The sequence below is a fragment of the Gymnoscopelus microlampas genome (assembly GCF_963454915.1).
Source record: "Gymnoscopelus microlampas genome assembly, chromosome: 17".
Lineage (NCBI taxonomy): Eukaryota > Metazoa > Chordata > Actinopteri > Myctophiformes > Myctophidae > Gymnoscopelus > Gymnoscopelus microlampas.
The window spans coordinates 49,276,752-49,298,969 of NC_139954.1; the positions used below are offsets into that span (position 1 = coordinate 49,276,752).

At 41.9% G+C, this 22,218-nt stretch overlaps 1 protein-coding gene across 1 annotated transcript in view; it reads left to right on the forward strand.

The window, feature by feature from the left end:
• lrp1bb (low density lipoprotein receptor-related protein 1Bb) overlaps positions 1–22,218 on the forward strand; it is a 597,729-nt gene that overhangs the window by 494,740 nt on the left and 80,771 nt on the right. Inside the window, exons 53-58 of the mRNA XM_084084305.1 lie at positions 631–753; positions 1,252–1,392; positions 2,006–2,193; positions 8,749–8,935; positions 9,726–9,811; positions 21,143–21,265. Coding sequence (XP_083940431.1) covers positions 631–753; positions 1,252–1,392; positions 2,006–2,193; positions 8,749–8,935; positions 9,726–9,811; positions 21,143–21,265 — 848 coding nt within the window. The remainder of the gene's footprint in view (positions 1–630; positions 754–1,251; positions 1,393–2,005; positions 2,194–8,748; positions 8,936–9,725; positions 9,812–21,142; positions 21,266–22,218) is intronic.

A 22,218-nucleotide genomic window follows, 5' to 3' on the forward strand; every position in this document is an offset into this window, starting at 1 on the left:
GACAAAGACAAAAACATTTCAGATGACTAAAATATGACTAAAACTAAATGGAATTTTATTCAAAAGACCATGACTAAAACTAAATCAAAATCTGCTGTCAAAATCAACACTATGCTCTAGCACACAACAACAACATGTGTATTCATTTTTTATGCATGCACTAACTGTATGTGTGTGTTTTCTCATGCACTAGCACCCAACACATGTGTATTTATTTATGCACTAGCACCCAACACATGTGTATTTGTTTTTTATTCATGCACTAACACATGTATTTATGTGTTTCCTCATGCACTAACACATGTATTTATGTGTTTCCTCATGCACTAACACATGTATTTATGTGTTTCCTCATGCACTGACTAAGTATTTGTGTTTCCTCATGCACTAACACATGTATTTATGTGTTTCCTCATGCACTAACACATGTATTTATGTGTGTCCTCATGCACTAATGTATTTATGTGTTTCCTCATGCACTAACACATGTATTTATGTGTTTCCTCATGCACTAACACATGTATTTATGTGTGTCCTCATGCACTAATGTATTTATGTGTTTCCTCATGCACTAACACATGTATTTATGTGTTTCCTCATGCACTAAGTAAGTATCTGTGTTTCCTCTAGCACCCAACAACACATGTGACGACAGCTCGTTCCGCTGTCACAACAAGGCCTGCGTTCCCCAGAGGTTCGTCTGTGACCACGACGACGACTGTGGAGACGGCTCCGATGAGTCGGTGGAATGTGGCAAGTAGAACTTTGTCATTCTACTGTGTTCTTCCTTTGTCATTCTGTTCTTTCACCGCAGCCCAATTTGTGTGGTGCCTCACAAAAAAATAGCCCAGAATTTGGGGGGCTGTCACAAACCCAATAGGTGACAGTCAGCTGGTTTTTAGTTGTTTTTTTGTGACTCGGACTGAAACAGCTGCATGAGGGACTGTGGCCCAGCTGGAGAGAGTGTCAGTGAGTGGTGGAAGTACTCAAATGTTTTACTTAAGTAAAAGTATTAATGTCACAAGGTAGATATACTCTTTTTACAAGGCGTTGTAATAATGATCAATACAAAGTAACTAGTAACTCAAATTTTCCAATAAGTACAGTGGAGTAAAATGTACAATATTTGCCTTTGAGAAAGAAAACCTCAAAATTGTACGGTACCTAACTACATGTACTTAGTTACTTTCCACCACTGGTGTCAGCTGATGAAACGATGCCTATCTCTGTGTCACCCCCCCTCCCCCCCAGTATATCGCTCGTGCGGATCAGATGAGTTCCGTTGTGGCGACGGCCGCTGTCTGCTCAGCTCGCAGTGGGAGTGTGACGGCTACTCAGACTGTCCGGACCGCTCCGACGAGCTGCCGCTGAACCTCAAATGTCTGGCCGCAGGTAAGACTCCCTGCTTGGCACTCAGCTGGAGGCTCTTCATCAATGTCAGTCCTGCCGACTACGCCACGGAGGAAACGACAGGATGTGTACGAGACGGGAGAAAAAAAGAGGAGCACTACTACTCCTCCTGTCCTCCTGGGTGGAATTAATCTGTCGGGATCCACTCGTGATGACGCCAGACACAAAAAAAAAGAAAGAAAAGAAACAGAAAAAAGCACATTTGCGCCAAATACTGTATCTCCGCTGTTAGACGGAAACCTTGCATGTCCAAAACGGTTGCTTTTCAGGACAAATAGCCTGTGTGTCATAATGGATGAGATGTAGTTATTTTTTGTTCTTTTTGTTTTCATTTAAATATTTACAAAGCCCACAGACACACTTTCACATTAAAATGTTTTCAAAAGTAGCGACAATTACCCGATCTACAAGCTCACAACGCGTGTTGTAGATCGGCTATTGTCGCTGCTTTTCCTCGACAATCATGTACTAAGAAGTTTACGAGGCATTAAATAATCTAAAAATGGAGATAGAAGGTTTCTGCCCGACAGTGACACTATGCTATATATATAACAGCATGGCTCTGACACAGCTACGTGTCTCTGTCTTTTTTCAGGGAGCTTGTGCAACGGCTCGTTCTTCATGTGCTCCAACGGCCGCTGCATCTCCGAGGGCAGCCTGTGCGACGGCCGGGACGACTGTGGCGACCGCTCGGACGAGAGGAACTGCAACGTGAACGAGTGCCTGAACCGCCGCGTCAGCGGCTGCACGCAGGACTGCCAGGACCTGCCTGTGGGATACAAGGTACCGTATAGCCGTCCAAACGGACTAGTTATGATTCCCCTCGCTGTGTGGATAGAACTGCCTCGCGTCTCGCCGGAATCATCAGCCGCCTCAGATCTGCCCATTAGCTCCGCTCGTTCAGCTCTGCTCGGTACTTCTGGGAAACTGAACAACACGACCACAACAAAAAGTAGAGTTGAAAAGAACCCAACAGGGATGTTGAAGGTACAAAAACAACAAAAAAAAGAAAGTTAAATTGAAATACCCAGTCAGCTGTTCCCCCGTAGTCTGGTATTGAAGCTATAAACCTATTTCCACTCCCATCATGTCACTATAAATACACCTGTGTGTGTGTGGGGCCGCTGTAGAAGCAGTTGTATTTATAAAATGTATGTCACAGCTTTATAATATCATAGTCTTTCACTCCTCAGAATAGCCTGCATCCTATTTCAGACCGTATGACTTCAATATCATAAACCTCTTCACTCTCCACAACCGTAACATTCTAAACGGCTTCCAGGTTTTTATTTCCTGTTGCAGTAGTTTCGGGAATATCTGGTGTCTGACAGGAAATGAACTTTCTTGGACCCAAAGGAAGCTATAGTCCCTACAACAACACCATTCTGCTGACAACGTCTGCAAGTTTAAAAAACGCAATTTAAGTTTCATTGTTTGTGCTTTTTTCCTCCTTCAGTTTGTTAACTGAGAGCAGCGAAGCTTGCAATTCTATCTCTAATCCATCAAGAGCGGCGGTGAAACTCTCATTGAGTGTGGCCATGAATGATTAATGAGAGATAATGAATCGGCAGTCCAACTTTGCACATCATTAAACCCAGATAAAGATAAAGACACATATAACTGTAAGTCTTTCAAAGTGGAAAGACGCATGACGCTACTTATGACCTTCATCCACCACCAAGGTGAGAATCAAAGCCTCGGGAAGGAATCCCTGAGGAAAAATATACTAACGGTACCAATCTAACTAATATATATATATATATATATATATATATATATATATATATATATATATATATATATATATATATATATATATATATATATATATATATATACTAACGGTACCAATCTAAGAGTTAAAATGTGTCACAACAAATGTGTTGCGAAAATAGCCGATCTACAAGCTCACAAGTTGTGAGCTTGTACATCGGCTTGAATAGCCGAAATATAAAATAGTGCTTAAGTGAGTAACCCTTTTAGACCGGGAACGCATCTGTGTAATTTTTAGACTTCTTTGGCCATTCAAAAATAGCAGATCTACAAGCGGTGCCACGCTATGAGCTTGTAGATCTGCTATATGTTTTGAAAAAAACATTTTTAACTGAAATCTTTGCTTCTGGGGGATCCTACAAATGTCTTCTAAATCCAGTTTTATTTTTTTAACCGTATGTTGCTATAATCAGTGCTGCTCAAACTGTTTTCATGTGAGGGACCACCCAAAATGATATGAATTTGGCCGCGGACCCCCATCTCAAAATATTTTGTTCCAAGGACCCCCAGAAGCAAAGATTTGAGTTACAAATGTTCGCTTTAAAAATATATATATATTCAAAGATTTGCACACATTTTCAACAGCATTTTGAACAGCCAAAGAAATCTAAAATGACACAGATGCTTTCCCGGTCTCGATGAGTAAATGTATATTTTGTAATAATAACATCAATCTGTGAAGTCACTCAAAGTATGAAATACATTGAAATATTCAAGCCAAGCTAAAGTACCTGTAAAACACTGTACTCAGACTCACCTTGGATCAGCTCAAGGTGATGTGAGGAGCTTAAGGCCTCAGAGAGGCTGCTGTCCCGTCCTGTCCAGCCTGTCCTGCAGGCTGGATGCTGAGATGTGTCCTGACTCCTGACAGCGCCGGACGGGACACAGCGTTCCAGTCTTATCCGGGTCAAGGCCAATATTATGTCTCATCTGAGGGCTATCATCACAGTCAGCCTGCACCACCTCCTCTCCCCTCCTCTCCTCTCCCCTCCTCTCCTCTCCTCTCCTCTCCTCTCCTCTCCTCTCCTCTCCTCCTCTCCTCTCCTCTCCTCTCCTCTCCTCTCCTCCTCTCCTCTCCTCTCCTCTCCTCTCCTCTCCTCTCCTCTCCTCTCCTCTCCTCTCCTCAGTGCTGGAAGAAATACTCAGACTTTTTTTGTCTCCACCAGGCCGAAGGCATGGCGGAGAGAGTATGTTTTACCCTCCGTCCGTCCGTGTGTCCGTCCGTGTGTCCGTCCGTGTGTGTGTGTGTCCCTCCTGTCTGTGTGTTAGCAGCTAATCTCCGGCACCGTTGGCCCGTTCGCTCCAAAACTGTGCGCACACACTCCCTGGATGCCAATTCAGAACCTCTGCCCCAATGTTTTCACATGGGCCTGTTATAGCGCCACCAGGAGGCCGATTTGTGCATTTTTACATTGCTCCTACAGATTTTATCCAAACGTCATGCAAATCGGTACACAGTACCTCTATAGTCATGTGATCAACACGAATCTGTCCCATTTCCCATATTCCATCCTGATTGGCTAAGGTTGGTTTCCAAAGTTTGCAGGATTCGTCCGTTTTGAACAAAATGTCTCAAATCATGAACGCAGCTTGCGATTTCTGTGAAATTTCACACACACATTCCCACTAGGCCAAGGAAGAAATGCCACCCTCTTCACATTGGCCTGTTATAGCGCCACCACCAGGTCTAATTTAGCAAAATACATTTTTTTGGAACAAAATTCCTCAAATCTTGAATGCAGTGTCCGATTGCCGTGAAAGACCTAAGAATAAATACCACCCTTTACACATTGGCCTATTATAGCGCCACCAGGAGGCCAGAATAACGTACCTGACCTGGCGGAGACCTGTGCTCCGAGGAGCACTTTTTCTAGTTTATATATCTAAAGCACAAGGACACGTTGGTAGAGGTTTGGGTTACAGTATGTTCTATGATCTAACTGGTCCAGCTGGTGACATACTGTATAATGCCCCATTGTGCAGTTTATTTGAAATTAATAATCCAAAAATAGCTCCTCACTGATAGGCCTGTCACCATTACAAATTTAAGTTGATGATTAATTGTCACTCAAATAATTGCGATTAATGATATAATTGTGTGTTTGGCTGAACATTGGAACACATGAATAAATGAATAATTTATGTTTTTAGGCTTTGTAATCAAAAATTGCACTGGACAGATATGACAAATAACTTAAATATCAACGTCATTATTGACATATTTAATCATTTTATACATGTAAAATTGCAAAAATAGCAGATCTACAAGCTTACAACGCGTCACCAAATGACGCGTTGTAAGCTTGTAGATCTGCTATTTTTGAAAATGTGTGAACATTTTTCAACATGGAAACGGTTATGATCATTATGCAAAAATAATTGTGATTATTAAATAATTGCGATTAGACGATTAAGTAATAAGTGTGACAGTCTAAGTGACACAGCTCTCAATCCACTAAAATGAACGCAAACAAAGCTGTTTCTGACAATATATACAGTAGCCTCACAAATGTACTGAATATATGTATCAACTTCATGTTGCTTTCATGCTGGAAGAAGACCTGGACTAGATCATAGAGTTAATAATAATAAGTCAATGAGGAGCTATTTATCTATTCTCTCAGGCTTATGGCAAATAGTTGTCCTTGGGTTCAACGTGCTATATAAATTCTAGCTATTATTATTATTTATGTATTATTAAACTGCATAATGGACTAGTTACATCTACTGTAAGTACTCAATCTAAACCTCTACCAAAGTGTCCTATTGCTTTTAGTAAACACCACACTATAAAAAATACTCTGTCAGTCATGTATTAAAAATATTACTATTGGCATCACAATATACTTAAAGTACCACATTAAGAATACTAAAACATAAACAAATAAAGAAGTATCAAACGTGTGGAGTAAAAACGTACAGTATTTATCTCTAAGATGTAATGGAGAAGAAGTAAACGTGTGGGGATTTTCTTTTTATAAATTCACCTCAAAACTGTACTTAAATACAGTACTTGAGTAAATATATTTAGTTACACCACAGCTCCAGAGTTGCCCAAGTTCACAGTCCTTCCAAATACTACTTTGCTGGCCGCATCAGAAAAATGTCCAGAAGCGCACACACACACACACACACACACGCACACGCACACACACGCACACACGCACACACACACACACACACACACACACACACACACACACGCACACACGCACACACACACAAAGCCTTCCCCCTCTCTCCCCTGTCATGAGACAGAGTAAAGCCGGCCAGAGAGCACATCAATGCGGGCCCTGGGCTCATCCGTCGGTGCCCCCGAACAGAGAGATCAGCAGAAAGGGGTCTCAAGGTTATAACTTTGGATAAGGAAGGATTTGCGGTCGGGGGCCAGTGGAGCTGATACAAGCACTTTGAGTTATTCTTTTAGGGGCCATGGTCACAGTGTGCATGGGGACTGTTCATGCTACACTACACTATGTCCACACTATGACATTGATGTTATCACATTATTTATGCTGCATGGGGGGGAGGGGGGAGGAGGGGGTTATGGGGGCCATATTCCCTTTAGATGCCTTCAAGCCCAGTGGTGGAAAATACTGTAACAGAGTACTTCTACATTGCAATACTGCAATGTAGAAGTACTCTGTTACAAGTGAAAGTCCGGAATTCAAATTTTACTTGAGTAAAAGTGCAAACGTATTGGTATAAAAATGTACTTAAAGTACCAAAAGTAAAAGTAGTAACATGTTTGAAAATAGCCGATCTACAAGCTCACAATGTGTCGCGATGCGACGCATTGTGAGCTTGTAGATACTCTATTTTCAAATAGCCTAGGTATAAAATACGGCTAAAGTGGTTAATGTATGTTTTATAATGTAATAATTTCTGCAAAGTAACTAGTAACTAAAGTTGTCAAATAATTGTAGTGGAGTAAAAGTACAATATTTGGCTCTGAGATGGAGTATAAGTATAAGTATAGACAATTGGAAATGCTCCAGTAAAGTAAAAGTACCAAAACATTTTACTGAAGTACAGTACTTGGGTAAATGCACTTAGTTACTTTACACCACTATTCAAACCTTCCTTTGAGAATATCATCGCTGTCGGACAGAAACCTGAAATCTCCTATATATATATATATATATATATATATATATATATATATATATATATATATATATATATAGTGTGTTATAGTGTGTGTGTGTGTGTGTTTGTGTGTTTTTTTCTAGTAAATTATACACAAAGATAGATCTATGAGCTTAGAAACCGCTGTGGTTTGAGCTTGTAGATCTGCAGATGTTGTTGTTGTGCTGTTTTTGAATCTGAATGATGGTTTCCAGCCCGGCAGCAACAACATATTATTCCACAGTGTGAAATCTCTTTATCGATCGCATACACACTGCTGTGGAAACTAAATGCTCTGATATGTTATATCGGCTCCACTTTTTCAACACGTTGACACATTCATTCCCCTCCTGACCCTGTGTGCAGTTTGCACACTAATACCTGATTTACACTCAGGATGCACAGCCAGTGTTCTGACAACACACAGCAGTGTGACATGGTGTGAGCTTGTAGTCCAAATTATCTAAAACAATACAGCCCAGGTTTAAACATTATAATATTAATAATACAAATCTTCTATAACCACATCATCCATATTCTGGGGGGGACATTAACCAAAAATACAAGATCTACAAGTTCACAACATGTCGTGTTGCGACACGTTGTGAGCTTGTATATCGCCTATTTTTCATATAGATGGAAAACGTGTTCAAAGTACAGTTTTAACTCAAGTCCGGATCTCTATGACTTTTTGATTGATTGAATACTTAACAGTTTGAAAAAAAGCACAGTTATACAATAATGCTGAGGGCTTGTTTCCATTGTGGTCCTATGTATTCAATTCATCAAGACATAAAACGACTATTACAATAAATCATCAATACTCGGGGCAATAAAAGTATATTCACTAACCGTGTGGGGGCATTTATCTGGACAGGCTAGGAGACTTGTGTACTGTAGGTCCAGCTGAACATTGTAAACAGGTGTTATTCTATGGAGGTGGAGGGTAGGAGTCACACTTTTTGATGGCTGGTGGTACAGGGCAGTGGTTTTCAACCTTTTTTGCATCAAGGACCCCCAAATTGACACATATTAGCCCAGGGACCCCCATTTGAAAAGATATGCCAGGGACTCAACCATTTTGATTCCTTCGGGGTCCCAATCTACACAGTAGTATCATCATTAGTGTTCATTTAACTCTGAGAGTGTACAAATGGAACCAAATGGACCCGTTAGGGTCCATTTGGTTCCATTTGTACACTCTCAGAGTTGACGTTATATAAGCGTTAATTTGGTTCCTAATTATTAATTTGGCTGGGGACCCCCTGGAACCCCCTCAAGGACCACTGGTGGTCCCCAGACCACTGGTTGAAAACCACTGGTATAAGGCATTCTGCATTTCGGTGGCTTAATAGTAGAATGAATTACAGGTGTTTAAGTGGATTTATATTAACACTGCTCTCACTCTTTGTCTTGGTGTGTGACCATATGCTACAGTGTAAGTGTTGGCCAGGCTTCCGTCTGAAGGACGATGGGAAGACGTGTGTGGACATAGACGAGTGTTCGTCCAGTCTGCCCTGCAGCCAGCGCTGCATCAACACCTACGGCTCCTATAAGTGTCTGTGTGTGGACGGATACGAGGCCCAGGAGCGCAGCGGCCGCAACACATGCAAGGCTCTGTCATGTTAGTCTGCCCTGTTTTTATACCGGCTTTGTTTCTGTGTAGCTCTACTGTCAGCCTTTAATCCACGAAGACCAGGAACGCATCTGTGTCATTTTAAGATTTCTCAGATTATTCAAAAAAAAATAGCAGATCTACAAGCCCATAGTGTGGCACTGAGTGCCGCACTATGAGCTTGCAGATCTGCTATTTTTTGGTAAAAAATAACAGATCAAAATTTTGTTTTAAAGCATTTAGTTTTAGTCATAGTCTTTTGAATAACATTCTATTTAGTTTTAGTCATATTTTAGTCACCTGAAATGTTTTAGATTTTGTCTGGTTTTAGTCGACTAAATATCATAAGATTTTAGTCGACTAAATCTACAGTTGATTTAGTCGATTAAAATGTATGTTGGCGGTGCCTTGATGGTGTCGTAATGGCTGATTTTACACTTTGTTGTATGCTGAAAGTAGCCGATCTACAAGCACACAACACGTCGCAGTGTGACGCATTGTGAGCTTGTAGATCTGCTATTTTCAACACCCGAGCGCAACCAAACATAGAATGACTTGTCTTTTAGTTCTACTGGATCTCTTCTCCACTAGATCCCTCACTAACATGTTAGTCTAGTTTTTATTTGTTGACAAAATTGTCAATATATTTAGTCTAAGTTTTTACTCATCATAGCTTAGTTTTTATTTGGTCTTTATTTAGTTTTCGTCAGTGAAAAAAGGAAGTCGACCAACATTTTTAGTCATAGTTTTAGTCGAGGAAATCTGATTATTCCTTCTGTCCTCATGTGTTTCCTTTCAGCTGAGGAGCCGTTCCTCATCATGGCCGACCACCACGAAATAAGGAAGCTCAGCGTGGACGGTTCTAATTACACCATTCTGAAACAGGTGAGAGAACCTCTCCTCAAGTCATAGCCCTCTATGCCACTGGTTCTCAATGTCCGGGGTATAAATATGAACCCTACCACCCCAGGAAGAGTAGTGTTCACTGTTCACTGTGGTGAGGACTAATGGGGATCCCTAATGAACAATAAACAATAAACGCTGGACAGTGTGAACTCCACCACCACGTCGCAGAAGAAGAAGAAGAGAGTAAAGTATTTCTCCTAACGAGGTCGTGAAGCAGAAAGCACTAGTACACTAGAGCCTTAGAGCGGTTTCACACTATGGTCCCGGGTGCGCACCCTGGGCCACTTGGCTGATGTTGTGGTAGTGTGAACGTTGCGTATCGTTCCCCGAAACGGATCACCGTTCCGTACCCGGGTGCGATTCTTGCGTCCTCGGGTACGGAACGATGCAATGTGAATCCATCCGTACCAACAGGAGGAAGTGGACTGCTAATCATATATCATTTATATATTTTTTATAATGACGCATTGTTTTAGCTGGGTTATACCTTCTCATAGTTCTACTTGAATGTTGACAAGAAATAATAATCCCGCTAGTGTTTGAGTAGCGCGAGCCGTTAAAAATAATAAACAAAATATAGCTGCAAGCAGCGATAATACGGGGCCAGTGAATAGAGAGAGAGAGAGACATGGAAACGGAATAGATTGAAGAGAGAGAGAGTGACATGGAAACAATAGATTGATGAGAGAGAGAGATGGAAACATAATGGTTTGATTGGACATCTCAACCTACTGCCATTAACAGGATTCGAACTCTCAACCTTCAGACTAATAGGCTGCAACACTACCTATAGTGCTATAGCTTTGTCCAGGCTGATATTGTCTGTTGAAGATCATAAACTCTTGCCTTCTTTCATGAACCAAGCCCCTGTTTCACTAACACTAAGATCACTCGTTCACAAGCCATTTACCAATGAAGAAATTGTACATCTCCTCAGAACCAAAACTAATGAAAGTAGCCGATCTACAAGCTCACAAACCATGAAAAGTTGTGAGATTGTAGATCAGCTATTTTCAGAATGAAGTATGTCATACGTAAAAAACGTACTCTCAAATAAGCATTTCAGGTTATCTTTACCATTTGCACATGTATTCATTGATACAGTCATGTTGTTTGCAATTCAACTTAAATTAAGTCTACATCAAGTGAGGCTTGAACTGGCGACCTTGAGATTGTGAGGCATTCATTTAAGGGAGACGCCATTGGCCCAACAGACAAGTAACTGTGAAAAAGGAGATCACACAGATGATACAGTTTCACGCAAATAGCTGAAAAATCCTGGGTTTAAGTGTTTTTCAAACTGCTCAAAATTGCGGACAATCTAAGGGCGGAGCTTAATGGTCAAATCGATACGTGTGTTCCTCATGAGTCAAGGCACATGTGTAAGCAAGTTTCACGACTTTCGGCCAAACGAGGCATGACTTATGCCTGTTTAAAGTCTGCATTTTCAAAAAATTGCTATAGCGCCCCCTTTTGGCCAATTGGAGTAAGATTGGTTTCAGTGATATTTGGAATGACCCTGTACATTTCTGCAAAGTTTCAAAGAAATGTGAGTCTGCATGTATGTTTTAGGCACAGATGAATAATTTTCATAAAACTGTAATAGTTAAAATCTATCTCCTCCTGGGATTTTTGAGCAATCTGCACGAAACGTTTACCACTTGAACTTTGGACCTCTGCCTACAAAAATTTCCAACGGATTTTCCATAAGTGAAAAAATGCAGAAGTTAGGAGTCAATGACTGTTTTTCATATAATTCAAAATGGTGGGAGATCTAAAGGTCAGAGGTCAAAAGTCAGACCACGAAAGTTGTCGGGCATGAAGAGACGCATGTGTGTATCGAAGTTTCATGGTTGTAGGTCAAACAGGGCATGAGTTGTACCTGTTCAAAGTTGGCACTTTCAATTGAGTGCTATAGCGCCACCCTTTGACGAATGAGTGTGAGAATTATTTCTTGGTAGTTTTTCATGAGCATCTACCATATGGCCGAGTTTCGTAAAAAGCGTATGCACGGTTAAGCCAGAACTGGCAAAAACAAGTATTTTTCAAACTGCTCAAAATTGCGGAAAATCTAAGGGCGGAGCTTAATGGTCAAATCGATACGTGTGTTCCTCATGAGTCAAGGCACATGTGTAAGCAAGTTTCACGACTTTCGGCCAAACGAGGCATGACTTATGCCTGTTTAAAGTCTGCCTTTTCAAAAAATTGCTATAGCGCCCCCTTTTGGCCAATTGGAGTAAGATTGGTTTCAGTGATATTTGGAATGACCCTGTACATTTCTGCAAAGTTTCAAAGAAATGTGAGTCTGCATGTATGTTTTAGGCACAGATGAATCATTTTCTTTAAACTGTAATAGTTCAAATCTATCTCCTCCTGGGATTTTTGAGCAATATGCACGAAACGTTTAGCACTTGAACCTTGGACCACTGCCTACAAAAATTTCCAACGGATTTTCCATAAGTGAAAAAATGCAGAAGTTAGGAGCCAATGACTGTTTTTCATATAATTCAAAATGGTGGGAGATCTAAAGGTCAGAGGTCAAAAGTCAGAGGGTGAAAGTTGTTCAGCATGAGGAGACGCATATGTGTATCCAAGTTTCATGGCTGTAGGTCAAACAGGGCATGAGTTGTACCTGGTCAAAGTTGGCATTTTCAATTGAGTGCTATAGCGCCACCTTTGGACGAAAGATTGTGAGAATTATTTTTTGATCGTTTTTCATGACCATCTACCATATGGCCGAGTTTCGTAAAAAGCGACAGCGCGGTTCAGCCAGAACTGCGAAAAGTGGCAGAAGAAGTGACAGAATACTGCCAATAACAATACGTGTACAGAGCAGAGCTCTGTCCCCGTAAAAACACATGTGTGGCGATTCAGGAACACAGTCAAACTTTATTATTCACTCTAGAATGACTTTTCTTCTGTGAATGACATTCGCTCTCCCAAAGCGTCATAGTCCACAGCGCCCCCATGAGGCACCTATTTACCATTACTGTTAAATGAAATGGTCTCGAGTCTTGGCCAGTGTGAATGCTGGCCAACGAAGCGCACTCGGGAACGGAGGGGGAACGCTTCGCTTCATAGGGACCAAGTGTGAAGCCGCCCTTAATGAAGCAGAAAGCACTAGTACACCAGAGCCTTAATGAAGCAGAAAGCACTAGTACACCAGAGCCTTAATGAAGCAGAAAGCACTAGTACACCAGAGCCTTAATGAAGCAACAATTAAGATGGTGGTGGTGACGTGCGTTGGCTCCGATAACGGGGCCCCACTGTCACTGTCACCGCCGCCACCTCCCAAACATGCCTTATTCCAGATAATTTCAGTGGGCCGGCTGTAGTGGCAGGAGGAGTGAGTCATTATGTAGATCAGCCTCTGTGTGTGTGTGTGTGTGTGTGTGTGTGTGTGTGTGTGTGTGTGGTGTGTGTGTGTGTGTGTGTTCGTGTGTGGGTGTGTGGTGTGTGTGTGTGTGTGTGTTTTTAACATTTAGCGTCTTTGCATAAAGCAGTAAAACATCCCATTAATCACGAGGCAATTGATAACCAAATTGAATCTCTGATGGCGGTGTAGCGTTTTCGCTGTGTTGTAGGAAACGGCCCAATGAGGGCTGCTGGGAAAACAAGGGGCGTGTCCTCCCACTCCCTCACAGCCCAGGATCTCTGCTGTAACTGTATTGGGACTGGAAGAAAAAAAAGAGCAAACTTAATATGCACTGAATAACCTTCACACAAAGACAACAATACTGAATACATAATCAGCTGAATAGCTGATTATGTATTATGTATTATGCAGGGCGGGCTCTCTGAATGGTTAGAGAGCCCACCTGAGAGGCCCCGGAGGTCCCGGAGGTCCCAGGTTCGTTTCCAAGGCCTTAGCAATATATCGAAGTAAGTGTCCCTGAGCAAGACACTTAACCCTTTACCCCTCCCCCCCCCCCCCCCCCTCCACCACGGTCCTCTGAGGGCAGCACTCAGCTGGATGAAGCTGAAAAACTGAAGTTCTCCGGTGGGATAAAAAATGAAGAAAAGACAGAGAGAGATATTGTGTGCATTTGCCAGTGGTGGAAAAAGTACTCAAATGTTTTACTTAAGTAAAAGTATCAATACTGCCATGTAGAAGTACTCTGTTACAAGTAAAAGTCCGGAATTCAAAAGTATTGGTATCAAAAAGTACCAAAAGTAAAAGTGCTAAAATGTTTGAAAATAGCCAAGGTATAATAATAGCCTAGGTATAAATAGCCTAGGTATAAAATAGGGCTAAAGTGGTTAATGTATGTTTTATAATGTAATAATTGTAATAATAGTAACTAAAGGTTTCAAATAATTGTAGTGGAGTAAAAGTACAATATTTGCCTCTGAGATGTAGTGCGGTAGAAGCAAAAGTATAGACAATTGGAAATACTCCAGTAAAGTAAAAGTACCTACAAATTGTACCTAAATAAGTACAGTACGTGAGTAAATGTACTTAGCTACTTTACACCACTGGCATTTGCACACAATATGTATACAATATGTATGTATATATATATATATATATATATATATATATATATATATATATATATATATATATATATATATATATATATATATATATATATATATATATATATGCGTTTCTGCTTTACTTTTTTGATCTGCAAACACTCACATGGAGTTGCGTTGAGAAACCTTAGACTTCAGCGTCCATCAGCCCCCCCCCCCCCCCTCCCCCCACACACACACACACACACACACACACACACACACACACACACACACACACACACACACACACACCCCTCCCTAACCACCCCCCCCCCCCCCTGCTGTTCAAATCTGGGCACAGCCCAAAGAGCTCAGAAGGCAGACATTTTGACGGGTAAACACAGCTGATGTTAATTAATGAATGGGTGTGTTTAATTTACAGTACAGTATGCCTTAACTGTGTGCCAGCATGTTACAGCTCCTGTACAGTTAACTTAACGGCACACAGAAACTATTCATTGACGTTAATTGTTAATTACCTGCAGCTGAGCTTATACCCATCAACATGGCTGCTGTGATAAATACACATTTCTTGTCTTTCTTTCTCTTTTTGGTTGTTGCTTTTTACCACTTTTTATTCTCCCCAATTTAGTCGCTAAGCCAATTAATTCCCCCCCCCCCCCCCCCCCCCCCGCACATGTGTGTGTTGTCACCGCTGTTACATCCTACTGACTCACCTGCCAGGGAGGAGCCCCCACCAGGAGGACATAGAGCCTTCATCCTATATACTCCTCCCTCCTACTGCTGCCGCCCAACACTATACTAGAGAGATGAAAATTATGTTTCAGATTCAACTTTTTTTCTTTACTTGGTCTGCTCTTTTTTCCCTCTACACTTATACTTCTTTGCCAAAAATAGCAGATCTACAAGGTCACAACGCCTCGCAGCGCGAGGCGTTGTGACCTTGTAGATCTGCTATTTTTGGCTAAAGTTCTCCTCAGAAAAGGGACACTAGGGTTCAAGTGGTTATGGTAAAAATAAAAATCATATCACACAAAGATTTGGTGGACCCCCTGTAGTAACTCTGAGGACCCCCTAGGGGTCCCGGACCCCCTGTTGAAGACCCCTGCGTTAGAAGTACAGTATGTGTAGTGGCACATATCACCCTCCCCCGGACACTGGCCAATTGTGTTTGTTTGATTAATTGATTGATTGATTACTTTATTTACAACTGGTACAGTTTACAATAATGTTAAAAGGATAACACAAAAAGCCCAGAGGGCTTGTTTCCATTGTGGTCCTGTGTATTCAATTCATCAAGACGTATGAAGACATACAATAGACATATAAAGACGTGTAGATGTACCACGGTGGATTTGAACCCCCGGAGTCTGCGGTGGTGGATGGGGGGCAGCTACTTTACCACTGCACCACCCGAGCGTGTATTATTTAACACTGGCATGACTGGGGTTGCATTATCCTACACACAGCCTGCTAAACGGTCAATTTGGACAAGAAATCAAGCTCTGCTATTGGTTCCTGTCTCACCTCTTTGGACCAGACTGACTGACACCTTCTCACCCACCCAGTGGGGGGTTCCATTGTCTTTTAAATAGCCATTCAACTCCACTCTGCTCAGTCAGTTAGCTCACTCACTCTGTTGTTGCAGGCAGAAACATTTTAAAAAGTAGTAATTTAGTAGTAATGGTAACTGCAGATTCTGTAAAATGTTTATAAAAAAAGCGTATAAAACAGTGCAATCTGTAGCGTCACATTAAACTCTTGAGGGAAACATGGAGCCTATATGAACGCTGAAGCCACTGTCTAATTACGTGACTATCTCCATTGTCCAAAACACATGGATATCTCTTGACAAACCAATATTATATTATATAATATTCACATTATTGTCTGAGCGTAAAGCTCTCATTCTATCAGCTGTTCACGCTGACAGAAACGTCTCCTCTCCTCCTGCCTGTCAGCGTAACAAGAGAACACATCGCTATGTTCCACACATGTGCTCATTCCTGCTACTCCTGCGCTAAATATCTGATCTACAAACATAAAACAGTCGCTGGCTGACGAGCCCTCTGCTTGTAGATCAGTACTGTTGGCGCAGCATTGGGTTGCCAAATTTTGCGAGAGAAATGAGCAGTCAGGTCTATGAAAATGTTACTGCATGCGTTGTGCCCTGACAAAACAGTGAGGCATCAAACCATTGTGGGGTTTATAGCCGAGGCTAATTTGCAACCCCAGTCCCTGGTTAGGCCTTTTTATATAAATATTCACCTAATAAAAAAAAAAATACGAAAGGACATGGAGCTCTAATCTAAACAAGTATGAAAATATATTTATATCTGCAAAGTAACTAAAGTTTTCAAATAATTGTAGTGGAGTAAAAGTACAAGATTTGCCTCTGAGCTGTAGTGGAGTAGAAAATTATTACCATTATAATGTAATTATATATATAATTATAATAATAATAATAATAGAAAGACGTGGAAAAACAAGCCCAAAGTCGCTTAGAATAAGCAGACATGGCAACATGGCCACAGCAAAGTCTGCTGTCTACGGGCCGCTCTGTGGGGGGTCTCGAGGTGTAAAGTGCTCTAGGGAGGGGGAGAGAGGGGGAGAGCGATCAATTTAGCCGAAATAAAACGGCTGGGATGGGATACATGGTATGTATTTCATATTTATAATGAGTTAAAAAAAAAAAAAAAAACGGAGATGGTTTGAAACATATATTTAGGAAAAGTCATGAAAGGGGAACCTTCTCAGAGCTTCCTGAGAGAAGTTAAGCCACTTTCAATTCTCAAAATCGGTCCCATTGATTGCTTAGTCACGCGAGTGTTAATGGTAACTAGATTCTACCAAGCCCCGCCCTGCCTGCCTGGCGATTGGTTGAATGAAAAAAACGAAAAAAACAAGGACCAGAGTTTGCCCCCAACTGCCACTCAAAGTGACTACTGGCCAATCACAGCGCGTCTTTTCCGGGACTTGTCAGAATCTAGTTGTAAAATATCACGCTTTTAGCACTGAACCTCCTGAGCTCTGTGAAAGTGACCATGTCTTGCCCACTGGCTGTCCTTCATGGTGACTTAGCCCCCTACCCCCTCCCTCTGAACGGGCCAAATAATGATACCTGCCGTCCTGACTGCCAGATAGAGCAGATATGACCCCCCCCCCCCCCCCCCCCCCGCAGGAGAAAGCTCTTTCAATCATCGCTCGCTCTCATCATCACCATCATCGTCCCGGCCATAAAGCGCTTGAATCAGTCCTGTTGATTATCATAAATGGTCCCGTGAGGTTTAAATGGGCCGGCGGTGCGGGGCCATTCTATGGGGGTCTCCACCCTGGGCCCTGGCCTCTTCCTCTCCTCTCCATCCATAGTGTCTGTGCCGGAGTGTCCATGCCATCCACAGCTCACATGAATCACTGGCATGCTGACTGTAATGGACGCTGGAGTGGGAGAATGTGTGTATGGTGTGAGCTAACTAAGTGCTCCTGGTGGACCCTCCACTGACCTCACATCACGCACACACGGTCCTTCATTTATGTAAATCTCTAAAGAGCCAATGAGAACCACTGTTACCCCCCTTCAATCCGGGACAGCCTCTGTGTCATTTTAAATGTGGATATACTGTAGCAACATACGTTTTTTTCAGGAAACTGTTTGGCTTTAGAAGGTGTTTTTTACAATGTTTCTCAGGTCTAATATACCTGTCATCACATGTCACTGTGGTGGTACAAACTACACCTCACAGACCAATAGAATCACTGGTGGTACAAACAACACCTCACAGACCAATAGAATCACTGGAGGTACAAACAACACCTCACAGACCAATAGAATCACTGTGGGTACAAACTACACCTCACAGACCAATAGAATCACTGGAGGTACAAACAACACCTCACAGACCAATAGAATCACTGTGGGTACAAACTACACCTCACAGACCAATAGAATCACTGGAGGTACAAACAACACCTCACAGACCAATAGAATCACTGTGGGTACAAACTACACCTCACAGACCAATAGAATCACTGGAGGTACAAACTACACCTCACAGACCAATAAAATCACTGTGGTGGTACAAACAACACCTCACAGACCAATAGAATCACTAGTGGTACAAACAACACCTCACAGACCAATAGAATCACTGTGGTGGTACAAACAACACCTCACAGACCAATAGAATCACTGTGGTGGTACAAACAACACCTCACAGACCAATAGAATCACTGTGGTGGTACAAACAACACCTCACAGACCAATAAGATCACTGTGGGTACAAACAACACCTCACAGACCAATAGAATCACTGGTGGTACAAACAACACCTCACAGACCAATAGAATCACTGTGGGTACAAACAACACCTCACAGACCAATAGAATCACTGTGGGTACAAACAACACATCGACCAATAGAATCACTGTGGGTACAAACAACACCTCGACCAATAGAATCACTGTGGGTACAAACAACACCTCGACCAATAGAATCACTGTGGGTACAAACAACACCTCACAGAGGTCTGAACAGTATACTGTAACAGTGCTGGCAGAGAGAGGTTTTCCCCAGGAGACTTTTTGGCGCCTGTCTCTACGAGGGTGTTGATGATCTGAGTGGATGAAGATGTACTCTTACAGTATCGCCTGTCAAGATTTTCCTGACACGTATTTCTCTGCACCCACACGGCGCTAGACACCACGGGGGGGCTGTGCTTGTTTGGGGAGCAGTTTATTCTCTGTCTGTGGGCTGACACAGTGGGGGGTCTGGTGAGCATGACAGGGAAGGGAAGTGCTTCACTCTTCCGGCTTTGATAGGCCTTCAGTCTCCATGTCTTTTCATGTGGGTCTATATGGCTCCAGGCACTGACTGGATCTAGTGGGAGAATCGCCTCCAAAATCAATAACTGCCTGGTGGATTCACAGGCCGTTAATACTGGAACATGTTAACCCCTTCAAACCGGGAACGCATCTGTGTAAGCTCATGCCGTGCTATGAGCTTGTAGATCTGCTATGATCTGCTATTATTATTATTATTTTTTATTTTATTTTAAAGGTAACATTTTTAACTAAAATCTTTGCTTCTGGGGGGTCCCTGGTACTAAATATTTTGAGATGGGGGTCCGCGGCCAAATACATTTTGGTGTTCAAACTATACATATATATTTATTTTTTTTCAAAGATTTGCACAAATGTTCACGATTTTTCTAAAATAGCAGATATACAATCTCGTAGTGCTGCGCTACAAGCTTGTAGATCTGCTATTTTTGAATAGCCAAAGAAGATCTAAAAATGACACAGATTCTTTCCCGGTCTACATGGGTTAAGAACAGCTCTCTGTTAAGGATTAGATTGCTGACTTGATGCATGCTGTTTCAAATCGTCAGTCGTAGACACTTCTGTGAATGTTTGGTTTCCCGCTGTTGCTGTGGACAATGGAGGAGACAATCGTTTGATTTCATATTTATCCTTATTTCATCAGTTTTTGGGGTTTTCTTGTTTACCTTGCAGCTTTCCCTGGCTAGTGTCTGAATGCTGTTCAGGGTAAACAACAACAACCTCTATTTCCAAATAAAATGTTGCACCAAAATGTTTTGGAACATTGGAAATTAAATCCTGGCCTAGCAGAGAAAGTAGCTTGGCTGTCTGCCTCTCCTTAAATAACCTTACTTTAATGTGTGAAAACAAAACAAAAAACAAAGTGCTAATGCAAATATTTTATAATGAGGTAGTCTGTTTATCCATAATTATGAATCCATATTTTTTACGTATTAAGGATACTTACATGGGTTGAAACACAGCCACGTTCAGCTATGCACGCCTCTAGGTTCCCTTGTTTTATTCCACTGTGTGTGTGTGTGTGTGTGTGTGTGTGTGTGTGTGTGTGTGTGTGTGTGTGTGTGTGTGTGTGTGTGTGTGTGTGTGTGTGTGTGTGTGTGTGTGTGTGTGTGTGTGTGTGTGTGTGTGTGTGTGTGTGTGTGTGTGTGTGTGTGTGTGTGCGCGCGCGCGTGTGTGTGTGAGTGTGAGATCTGACAACACTGTACTCTGCCGTGTGTCCAGATCCCATTGTCTGAGAGGATGGCGAGTCCTCATTGGCTGGCCTCTTACCTTAAGGCCAGTCAATGAGGACAAAGTGTGGACTAGGTACATTTATAGTGTTTATAGACAGGCTGTATAAATCTGAAATTCACATTCAGTCTAAAAACTCAACTTGTAAATACAAGTTGAAGTGTTTCTGGTACCTTATTCTGTTGTATCGTTACAATTGTTTCCTGTTCTCCTTGTACTTTTATTTTGTAGTGATGTCCTGGTGTTTTCCTGTGTGCCCTATAGTTACTGTTTCCTGTCCTGTCCCACCTCCCTGTGATTATTAACCAAATGGACCCTTATGGGTCTGTAACACTGAGAGTGTACAAATGGAACCAAATTAACCCAAACGAGTCCATTTGGTTCCATTTGTACACTCTCAGTGTTAAATTAACACTGATTGTACAAAAAATGAGTTAAAAAATGAGTTAATGTATGTTTTAGAATATAATATTTGATATCTATAAAGTATCTATAAACTAGTAACTACAGTTTTCAAATAATTGTAGTGGAGTAAAAGTACAAGTATTGACCATTGGAATAACTCAAGGAAAGTGAAAGTATCTCAACATTTTACTTAAGTACAGTACTTGAGTAAATGTACTTAGTTACTTTACACCACCACACACACACACACACACACACACACACACACACACACACACACACACACACACACACACACACACACACACTGACCTAACGTTTTTTTCTTCTTGTGTTTTTGCTCATAATCCTCAGGGTCTGAACAACATCATCCACATAGACTTTGATTACAGGAAGGAGTTCATCTACTGGGTAGACTCCACCCGGCCGAGTGGTCGCAGGATCAACAGGATGCGCCTCAACGGGAGCGACCTCAAGGTACCAACGGGTTTGGTCTATTCACCGTGGCCCACCGTGTGCCATATGCTGCCTTAGTGCCATGGAGGACCCCAAGAGTCCCTGATGGCCCCATTTCTCTCTCTCTCTCTCTCTCGCTCGCTCGCTCACTCTCTCTCTCTCTCTCTCGCTCTCGCTCTCTCGCTCTCTGCTCTCTGCATGTATTCATTCTTTCCTTTAGCGGTAGCTGCATGTACAGTAGCTCTGGTCCATAGCGTTAGAAGGAGTAGCTCTGGTCCATAGCGTTAGAAGGAGTAGCTCTGGTCCATAGCGTTAGAAGGAGTAGCTCTGGTCCATAGCGTTAGAAGGAGTAGCTCTGGTCCATAGCGTTAGAAGGAGTAGCTCTGGTCCATAGCGTTAGAAGGAGTTCTCCTTAACGCTGTGTTACTTTACATCCTTTCCCCTCACGCCCGCGGTGTAAAAAATAGTAAAAAATACACTTTCGGTACTCACTATGGAGTTGAAAGCCACGGGTAGAAAGAAAGAAACCTTGTATGTATGGCTAATTATTATTATTATTATTAATGACCAGACCCCCCAAGCTGGGGGTCCCTCCCCCAGAAGCTTTAACACAGTAGATGCTCTGCTGAATCTGGGGGGTTTGATACCAAATCAAGGAGATGTGGTTGAAATCAAGGAATGGGGCAGTCCTGCCAAAAAGTAACTGTTTTGGACATGTTGAAAAACCTTTAGTGTTCTAATGGATCCATGTAGTTATTGTAAAGAACTCTTGTTAATACGTATCATTGGTTAATATTATATGAAACGCACAGACTTTATTTTTTACCCAAATAATTGCCGATCTACAAACTCTCAAAGTGATGCGTCCCCACGTGTTGTGAGCTTGTAGAATGGCTATTTTTGCTCCTTTTGCACGACACTGTTGTATGATGAAGCAGGGCAGTACTTTATGAAATATGGAGATACAAGGTTTC